The following is a 10,367-nucleotide window of genomic DNA, read 5'->3' on the forward strand; positions in this document are numbered from 1 at the left end:
AATACACATTTTCTTCATCAAAAGTTGATGGACAACTTATAACAACATCAAAATTGAATTGATGAACAAATGTTATAAATTCAATGGATTGACAGTCATAGGATTTGAACAGAACTTGCAAAACATTTCCTCTAGAAGTCCTTCCAACATCTTTGATGTTACGGACCATTTCACCCTGACATCTGGAGCTCAATACCTACACTTCAGGCACGATTTAAGCCAATCAGAAAGATAAACTGCAACACAATAATCTGTAGAGATGGTGCCTTAGCTTTAGTGGCGTATTATTCATGAAGGTCGTCTTCCTCCATTGTATAACCAACTGTATAGCTTTGGTCTGCTGTTGGAGGTCTGTGCTCTGAAGGATTTCTTTGAACCTTTTGTATTTACGATTGTAACGATACAAAATACATGGTTGCATTTCAGAACAGCAGAATAGTCTAAAAGAGACTAAGTATTCAACTCAACAGCCTCACTGTAAAGTTTCTGAATTCACTCGAAGTCTGTCTCTTTATTAGGCTTTAGAATGGTCACATCTTACTACATCTTGAATAATCAGTGCCGTTGGCATACACAGTTGTATGTAACAAAGTGTTGAATAGTGAGTGGTAACAACTTGAAGCGTAAACATATAATGAATGAGAACCACTTGCGATGCACAGAAATGTATCTTATAATGGTCCATTTGACTCAATGTGTAGATTCCGTGTTAGAATCAGAACACCAGTGTCTCCCTGTCATCATACACCAAATCACACTGACAGTGAGGAAAGTGTCACTTATGTGTCAACCTACCCCCACTCCCAAACCATACACCATACACGTCAATCACCTTAGGTGTTTGTAGAAGATCTGAACATCCACAAGTTCACACACACACACGCACGCACACACACACACACACACACACACACACACACACACACACACACACACACACACACACACACACACACACACACACACACACACACACACACACACACACACACACACACACACACACACACACACACACACACACACTAGCATCAGGTAGCCCTCCCAGCTGACAGGATATCGGCTCTCTCTGTCTAGATTGAGAAGACAAACAACGTTAGATCAATAGAGTATTTACCTCCACTTAGTTTGGGAATTCGCCCCACTTTGTTGGTTATCTCGGCAGTGAGGGTTCCGAAGTCCTGCTCATATGCCTCAAAGTCGGACGACATGTTGAGGTATAAGGTGTACAAGCAGTTGTTTCTTGTTGACAGTTAGCTCGGAGTGTGTAGCCACCTGATCCACTGGCCTGCCGCTCCCTGGTGCGCACGCGCGATGTTTTGCGTTGCAGCGAATTGTGCTCGGGAAGAAACGGGATGTTTGATAGAGGTTTTCTCTAAATTAAATTGAATCACGTGAATATATATAGGACATAAATGTACATATTAACATAAAAATATGTATTTAATATTATTCATTTAATGGCCTGCCGCTCCCTACTGCGCACGCGCGATTTATCGCGTTGCAGCGAATTGTGCTCGGGAGAAACGGGATATTGGATAGAAGGTTTTCCCTAAATATAATTTACTCATATAAATAATAAGACATAAGTTGATCTATTAACATATATTTTGTTTTTTTTAATGAATCCTATGAATTTAAGTACAGTAATCAGGGTACCATGGTTGTAATGGCAGGCAGGATGTATTGTGGTGTGACTGAGGGACATCGGGAGAATGGTTCCTAGTTCCGGCTGAGCTATGAGGACGTGAAAAGGGAAGAATCGAGGAAGTATCCAGGTTGGTTTATTTAAAGTGACAGCTTGAAACCTCTTGAAACCTTGAAAATCTTCCCCGATTTCGTGATTAGTATTCTCTGTTATCTTTACGACTGCTATCTGTTCGCTTGTCTGCAAGCTTACTGTGTAATCATAACCATTCGGGTTATCAATTGATTTATCAGCCTCTGGCCAGCAAGCAGAGGCTAGTGGAGGCTAAAGCTAAACATAAACTTGTTGATGTCAGATTGTAAAAGGTTTCCAGTGAAACTTGTTTCTGTAAAGTAGAAGATTCGATGTCCGCATGACGCCGATGTTATTTTACGTGAAACGTTATTATTATAAAATAATTGACATCTGTCTTATTTCTAGTGTGTATGTACCTAGTATGTCAATAGAAAGGGCGTAGTGTGTAGCTGTTGGTTACATTTCGCAGCCAACGTGTGTGTGTGTGTGTGTGTGTGTGTGTGTGTGTGTGTGTGTGTGTGTGTGTGTGTGTGTGTGTGTGTGTGTGTGTGTGTGTGTGTGTGTGGGGTCACGCGCGTATTCATTAACTTGACTCGGCTGAACTAAAAAATAATAACTGTATTCATGAGTAAGGCCTTAGGTCATGGGACATGCTTATCTCTATCAAAATCAGAAATGACTCCAACCTTTGAAACAAAGCTATGTTCTCCGAACCTTGATGTTTGGTTGACTGTACAAACGAAAAACAATGGGTCAAGCTGAGTGCATTTGACAAGGGTCACAGGGTTTTAAACAAAATGTTTCTCCCTCAGATGGAGAAACGTGGTCCGTCACTAGGATAGTGCTCACCAAAGAGTAACGGGAGAGGATGGTGTTCTTTGCCCACGGAAATATTAATGGAAGTCGAAGAGCACCGATGCCTGAGGGCCCAGTCGCTCGCTGGCCGCTGAGAGGGAGAGAGAGAAGACGAGTTCCGTCGGCCGTGCCCACTCTTCGAGACAGCGCTGCAAAAAGATCCACCAGTTGAAACTCTGGGACAACCTTTTCAGTTTTGGGGGAAGAACCCACCGCCACATTTCACCGCCAACATATACATTTGACGTAAACAAAAAATGAAGTTCCTTTCTGCCATCGTGACCTTTGAGAACCTCCACGAGGTGAGGAGGTTGTGCCACTGGGGGCCCGTGATCGCACTGTCCGTTATCGGCATATGCTCCACCATGGCCATCTTCGACTCCATCATCTGGTACTGGCCGCTTGACACCACCGGGGGCAGTGTCAACTTCATCATGCTCCTCAACTGGACCGTCCTCATCCTCTACAACTACTTCAATGCAATGTTCGTGGGTCCAGGGTACATTCCCCTGGACTGGAAGCCAGTAAGGACATCAGTCAGTCAGTAGGATGGGTCGGGGGCCTTTAAAATGCCACTTAAATTAGTTGCTTTAAAGGGCCCCTATTTTACCAACAGGTGTGACACTGATGTGTCATTGCAAGCCATTTGAAAATGTATCCACTAGTGACATCACAAGTGGGAGTGAGGCTCCCACTTGTGGATAGATTTAGAAGTGGTGTGTTATGACTAATCAGCCTCATACCTCGTGGTATAATGCAGGCCCTTTTAAGGGTGTATGAAGGAACGTTGTAATGCAGCTGATCATAGGTCCACAAAATGAAGGATCCATATGTGAATCGAGTGGAAAATTTATAATAACTCGTGCATACCATATTATTGTGGTAACCAGCCTGTTTTTTCCCATGTCCCCTTTTTAAGGTCTTGACAGTCTGGGCTACCCCATCTTCTCTCATTAATGTGTATCTGCTTCCATCCACATCCACATTGTTTTAACCCAATCAACAACCCCAATATCAATGTCCCGATGAATGTTTGCGCACCTAGCAACACCAAATGATTAGCAGTCATTTCCTTGTGGTTAAGAATCATAAGGCAATTTGTATATATATACAGGAAGAAAACTTAATAGGATGAAAACTTTAAGCTCTCTATTTTTATCAATGTTATTTTGGGTTAAGTATGCATAGTTTATGAATCAGCAATCTCCCACAACCCCATATGAATACAAGGCGAACCCCAGGTGGATGGGAAACCCTGTTGTTGGTGAAATGTGTGAAAAGTGTTTTTCCGATGTTTGTGTTTCCCCCCCCAGGATGGTCAACAGGAGAGCCAGTACCTGCAGTTCTGCAGAGTGTGCCAAGGCTTCAAGCCCCCTCGGTCCCACCACTGTCGCAAGTGTAACAGGTCAGTTACCGACCACACCGAATAGACGTTAACCTTTCAAAAGATCCCCTTTCTTCTGGAACAAACTCTGTGAACGTTTTTTTAATGTCTGGATCAAAAAGATTATCAGTGTGTCGGTGAAACACCCCTAACCGGCTACATTATGCTGTTTGATTTAACGTGCGTCAGCTCACAGAATCCTGGATACCAGCATTCCTTTAGTATGTAAGTGTGCACAGATGGCTGGTGTGTTGTAAGTGTGGTTTACGTTAAAATATCAGACTGCATCTCAATCCCACCTGTTTACTGATTCAAGACACCTCATATTTTAAGCACAGATTTTAGTGTGAAGCAGTCAGACAAAATATGCAAAATCCTTTAATGATTTTGCCAGATTTTCTTTTTGTTATAATGATTGACAAGAGAAGTGGGACACTCATGCCTTGATGTGTTGACACATGAACGTCCCCTCCCCTCCCCTCTTCATCAGGTGTGTAATGAAGATGGACCACCACTGCCCCTGGATCAACAACTGCTGTGGACACCAGAACCACGCCTACTTCACCAGCTTCCTGATCCTGGCGCCACTGGGCTGCTCGCATGCTGCCATCATCTTCGTTATGACCATGTACACGCAGCTGTACGAGAGGGTCAGTCACTAGTCCGCCTTCCTCTGTTCTGGTCGCAGAGTTCCTATAAAAGCAAGCCCCAATTCACTCTGAGCGTAACTTTGAAGCGATGTTAAAGAGTTGCTGATTTTCTTGATGCTACTCTGTCGCGTCGTTACTCTGTTGTTACTGTGTGATAACGTTACTCAGTGTCCTAACGTTACTCTTTCATGTGTTAATCTGTGTCATGATGTCACTGTATCGCAACATTACTGTTGTTTTTTTCTCTTGATATTACTCTGTAGTAAGGCTTGGCGATTCTTTTGATTTAATTGATTAATTATCATTTTTACTTTCGTAGGGTTTGTGAAACAGCTGATTCTAAAAATTCCTAACCCTCACTTGGGCGCGGACATCAAACTAAATTTCTCAGACGGAGCACCACACATCAACACACCGTAGTGTTGCACTATAGTTGTCCGGGATGCCGGACAACTGTGTGTCAAGACTTGTCATAACGATACTCTTTCGTGAGTCGTGTTATGTTAATGAGACTGTGTCACAACTCAACTCCGGCCGCTGTGTATTATAATGTTACTCTGTGTCGTAGGTTTACTCTGAAATCCAGTTTTAACTCTATCACTCTGTGCTGTGACATCACCCCAGATCTCATTTGGCTGGAGCACGGTGAAGATCGACATGAGCGCCCCACGCCGTGTCCAGCCCCTCATGCCCTTCAGTGTGCCGGCGTTCGCTGCCACTCTCTTTGCCTTAGGCCTGGCGCTGGGCACCACCATCGCCGTGGGCATGCTGTTCTTCATACAGGTCAGCCTCGCCCGCCGCGTGTCCACTGGGCCCCTTCACAAACACACATGGGGAAGGTTGGCCGGTCAGCGAAGGCTTTTTAATGGCTTTAACCCCAAACGGTTTAAAAACAGTGTCCATGTGATGGTCACTGACTTATGGGTGTAGAAATGGCTAAATAAATCGTAATTTCTTTGAAATTAAAAAAAAAAAACTGCTCGGCTATTAGGCAACATAATCTTAACATTATGTTAACTGGCAGCAATCTTGCAGCCATTGGACCAATTGTAGAGCCGGTTATGGAATAGGCCAGGGCTAGACTAAGACTTGTACCGGCTTATGAGAATAAATCCATGTGCTACTTTTCCATCCATGTCCTTATTGAATTGTTTTAAACGTTCCAGATGAAAGTCATCCTTCGCAACAAGACCTCGATTGAGGCGTGGATCGAGGAAAAGGTGAGAACCGCATCCGACCTGCACTAAACACTGGTATTCAGAGCACCCAAAATGCATCAATTAGTTGATATTTGGTCATGAACTCTAACCCCAACTTAGGGAATAATTGCAGTGAAAAAACTGCAAATTAAATCAGAATGAATGTCAGTACATTCTTTTTTTGTTGGGCTGCAATGTGGTCCATCGTTCAGCAGATGGCGATAATGAGCACTCCTACGAGTAGCCTAAATTCAGCAAGATTATTTTATCATTTATGATGGCTCTGATACAGATGCACTTCATACAAAGGTTTGATTCAAATGTGTCTCTATCATTTTTTCATCTTTTTTTAAAGAGGCCAAAGACAATTTAGAATAATGTTCTAATCCCTTCTATCCTATTCTATTTTAGGCCAAAGACAGAATCCAATACTACCAGACGGGGGAAGAGTTTATCTTCCCGTACGACTTGGGAGGGCGCTGGGAGAACTTCAAGCAGGTCTTCACCTGGTCGGGAACCCCCAGAGGAGACGGCGTCCAGTGGCCGGTCCACCCCAAGTGTCACCAGCACACCTTAACCGTACGTCCATCCTGGGGGGCTAGAACTGTAGGTCTGGTCTGAAGACCTAGACCCCTAGGTGGAGTCTGTCAGGGCCTCTCTCAACGTGAACCACTTCATGTTATTGATGCCCTTTTTCATTGAGTCGTTTTGTAGAAACTTTTATCCAAAGTGACTTGTAATTGAGGCTGAGACGAATCAAAGTATGCAACAGACATTGGTGTATCAAAATCAAAGTGATTTTCTTTAAAAAAAAATTGACCACTGGAACGAGTGCAGAGTAGACATTAAATCATAACACAGGGTTATTCTATTTATTTTTAATTTGTAAATGTTTATTCCAGATAACCTTTTGACGTTGGTAACAAGAATAGCACGGCTTTGCCAACAGAATGTACGATAAGATGTATTTCTCCATCCTAGATGGGAAATTAAGAGTGTGCTTTGTGAAACACACTCTTAACAGACAGATCAACTGATGTGTATCTCTCTCTACCTAACAGACAGATCAACTGATGTGTGTTGCTCTCTCTACCTAACAGAATGATCAACTGATGTGTGTTTCTCTCTCTACCTAACAGACAGATCAACTGATGTGTGTTTCTCTCTCTACCTAACAGAATGATCAACTGATGTGTGTTTCTCTCCTCCTAACAGATAGAGCAACTGAAGCAGAAAGCCGACAAGAGGGTGAGAAGTGTAAGTACCACATCGTAACGTACGGGAACCGACTGAACCTGTAGTCAATAGCTGTCTAATAGATGATGTTATGCTGTGTTTATCGACATAGGGTTTCCATGTTGTTTTTCCACATTGTGTTTCCATGTTGAATCATCGAATGTTACTTACTAGCACCACGTTTGCTACCAGGGAACACTAGATGGATGTATGCATAAAAAAAAATTGGTTGATCAGTAGAATAACTGGATTATTTTCAGCAGTAGAACAGTTATTTAAACAGTATAATAAGAGTATTCTAATATGTAACCTGCACTGTTCGTACTCAACAGTTGAATAAGCGTGTTTCTGTAACAGTAGAACAAGGCATTGGATCAACAGAACAGGGGGTTAGTATTGAAGCAGTAGAATGAGCGGGTGCCTGCGCCTCCGTCCCTCAGCAGGTGCAGTACCGGGCGGTGGAGGTCTACAACGGAGCCTGCTGCCCCGTCAGCAAGGGGCTCCAGACCTTCTTCAGGACGCCCTGCACTGAGGAGCCCCGCATCCCACTCTCCAAGGGGGACACCATCCTCGCCACCCGGGGCACCAAGTCAGTCCCTCTCTTGTTACTTTAATAATAATAATAATAATGCATTTAATTTAGAGGCGCCTTTCAAGACACCCAAGGTCACCTTACAGAGCATATAGTCATCATAAATCGTTTAAAAAACAAGACATTGTGGAAAAAATAATAATAATAAAAAAAAAAAAATAGGTAAATATAATAAATAAAAAAAATAAAACAAAAGTCCTGTCCTAGGGGGGACCCCCTGCCGCTGGGCTTGGAGCTAAACCTTGAGGTTATAGGTCCTCCGAACAAGCACCCAACAGAGCCCGAGGGGTGATGAAACACCCAACAGACATTCCAGCTATTGCTAAGAAATCATTACATTTGTGATGGGGTTCCTTCATCTCATTTCTGCTGTTTAAATTATCTCGTAAGTGCTCTCAACTCTATGTGATTATTATTACTCATCGAAAGGGATTTTCCCTGAATGAGGTGCAGTAAATAACGGCATTGTTAACATGTGCAAGGCTATTGTCTGTGGTAGACTGTGCAGTCAAGCGTGGCTGGAGAAAGGCCTCATTAAGACAACACATTCAATTGTTCTAGTATAATCTAAAAGGCTGTCATTGTCCTGTGATGGAGCTAATGGGCCAATCCATTATCTGGGGCCATTTCTATAGTGCTAGTGTGTGCTATCCTAATTCCGTTCAGCCACTTTAGGCCTCATTCACACCAAATCAGGGTTGTTGCGGCGAAACCATTCATTTGAATTGGAGTATTGTGTTTAAGCTGCAGAAGTGGGTGCATTGGGGTTGCAAAAAATAATCAGCCAGACTGCGACGATAAGTTTAAGCAAAATTAACTTTTTGAGAAATTTAACCCAACGTCAGGCAGTGGCCAATCACGTAAGACGGCGATCATACCGGAAAATGCCCACTTGAAAAAGTACTTTTAAAATGAAATGTAGCATTCACTGTTTACCGAGCAACTTTGAATATGAAAGAGATGGCCGACATGTTGTCCTTTCAAGAGCTGTAAAACCCTGCCGTGAAGGAGTGGTTTACGTTCACAGCGTGACGTAACACAAATGGGCCATGAACACTGACTCCCACATTGCCGCCACAGTTGGCGGTAATCGCCGTAACGTTTGAATGAGCCCTAACTCTGTTTTTTTCTGTTTTGTAGGTGGTGGATGTATGGAGATAAAGTCTTAGGCGAGGAGCAAATTAACGGTAAATATTGTTTTTGAACCCCTCCTTAACAACACGTTAGAGGAATACAGGCTGCCCGAGACCAGAAAAGAATGAGGACTCTGAACTTTCAGCTCACTGAGTGCTAAATAAATAGTACTTTATAATGAAATGTAAATCCTCGAGTGTTATTGTTGTGGTTTTTGTCGTAATTGTTTGAAGACGGTGAAAATAGCAGTGATGATGAGTATGATGATACTAACTGTGTATCAGTGAGTTGAGTGACGGCCAGTCAAATTGTCTCAAGGCAGTATGTTTCAGACCCACTCTTCTGACCGAACCAGTGGCAATGGAAACGTTTAACCCTGAACAACCATTATTGCAATAACCACCGTTGTAATTAATTGTTGTAATTATGGCGATACATGACTAACAAGTCCTTTCTCTGTTTGCTACTAGCGGGAGAGCGTATTAGGGGATGGTTTCCCCGGCGATGCGTGGAGAAGTGCCATTATGACACTGCTGCCAGTGACAACACCAGCGAGAAGAAAATAAATTAAAGGGAGTCTACTTGCGTCCTAAAATGCCAACTAGCATAGCGGTGTGTGTGTGTGCTCTCTCAGCATATCAATGACCCCCCCCATTGGTTGTCAGAGCCGTGCATGTCAACTCACAACTCAAACACAGGTTCTCTCTCAGCCAATGAGCCTTCCCGATGCTGGCAGTGATGTCTTAGCAAGCCTCTCCCTGACTGACTGACTCGCAAGGCGTCCAGCTTGACCCCTGTCGTCTCGCTTGACTCTTTGGACCAAAACTGAAACCCAGCACGAATCTTTCTTTCTACGAGCTGCCGCCAAGGCTTTGATGTGACTTATGGTTTAGATATCTTTACTTGAATGATTTCATTTTCAACTTATGCTGATGTCTGTTGAGTAAATATGCAATGCCTCAGCCCGGCTTCACCTTGGGCATCGTCATGCAACTATTTCTACGATATTCAGAAAATACTATGTTTTTTTTGTTTTTTTGTTTTTTTGTTATTTTTGTAAAAACAATACAGTTGGCCTGGACGTATGCCCTTAAAAATAAAGAATATGTACATCTATTAACTTAATGTGGTTCAGCTTTATTCTGGGAACAAGACGAATCTGTGAACTCATGGCATATGTGTCTGTATCATGAATCTGTACAGGGGCGAGTTTGATACATGTTTGTACAGAGGAGTGCCCGGAGGGAGTGTCATTGCTCTGATTGGTTCTTGGTCTAACCAACATGTATCCAGATGCATTTGCGGCCGTTTAATTTAGCTCTTTGAAATCAAATAATTAACAGGTTCCAGACAAATTTGCGGTCTGGCGATTTCAGGCCACTTCAGCATATTAATTACATTAGTTGTCAGAAAGTAGCTTTACCTATGTTAAATGCTCCTTTTTTTTACCACCAGGTGTGATTTTGATAAGCCGCTATTACAGACACGCACTAATTTGACTATTTACTAGGCCTATATATAAGAAAATTTAAACTATATACACTATACTATATATATATATATATATATATATATATATATATATATATATATA

At 42.6% G+C, this 10,367-nt stretch overlaps 2 protein-coding genes across 5 annotated transcripts in view; one reads left to right on the plus strand and one right to left on the minus strand.

Annotated features, from left to right (window-relative positions):
- vti1a (vesicle transport through interaction with t-SNAREs 1A) overlaps window positions 1-1,324 on the minus strand; it is a 116,690-nt gene extending 115,366 nt beyond the window's left edge. For 2 of the 4 annotated variants that reach the window (XM_030340053.1, XM_030340055.1), the window contains exon 1: window positions 1,118-1,324. In XM_030340053.1, the coding sequence (XP_030195913.1) occupies window positions 1,118-1,211 (94 nt within the window). In that variant the 5' untranslated portion in view covers window positions 1,212-1,324. The remainder of the gene's footprint in view (window positions 1-1,117) is intronic. The other 2 variants (XM_030340054.1, XM_030340057.1) reach the window with 1 other exon arrangement.
- Window positions 1,325-1,670: 346 nt separating this feature from the next.
- On the plus strand, window positions 1,671-9,898 carry zdhhc6 (zDHHC palmitoyltransferase 6). The gene is made up of 11 exons (XM_030340025.1): window positions 1,671-1,778; window positions 2,536-3,102; window positions 3,892-3,983; window positions 4,453-4,612; window positions 5,237-5,395; window positions 5,779-5,832; window positions 6,223-6,390; window positions 7,027-7,068; window positions 7,488-7,636; window positions 8,780-8,826; window positions 9,244-9,898. The coding sequence occupies exons 2-11, from the start codon at window positions 2,836-2,838 to the stop codon at window positions 9,342-9,344; spliced, it is 1,239 nt and encodes a 412-aa protein (XP_030195885.1). The 5' UTR covers window positions 1,671-1,778; window positions 2,536-2,835; the 3' UTR covers window positions 9,345-9,898.
- The last annotated feature ends 469 nt before the right edge of the window (window positions 9,899-10,367 follow it).

The sequence above is a fragment of the Gadus morhua genome, chromosome 18 (genome assembly GCF_902167405.1).
Source record: "Gadus morhua chromosome 18, gadMor3.0, whole genome shotgun sequence".
NCBI lineage: Eukaryota > Metazoa > Chordata > Actinopteri > Gadiformes > Gadidae > Gadus > Gadus morhua.

Excerpts from the sequence above, each read along its gene's own strand:
- zdhhc6 (XM_030340025.1), top strand. The coding sequence starts at position 2,836 with ATGAAGTTCCTTTCTGCCATCGTGACCTTTGAGAACCTCCACGAGGTG. Across the intron at positions 3,103-3,891 it reads TTCCCCTGGACTGGAAGCCA|GATGGTCAACAGGAGAGCCA; the intron begins GTAAGGACATCA and ends TTCCCCCCCCAG. Across the intron at positions 7,069-7,487 it reads CCGACAAGAGGGTGAGAAGT|CAGGTGCAGTACCGGGCGGT; the intron begins GTAAGTACCACA and ends TCCGTCCCTCAG.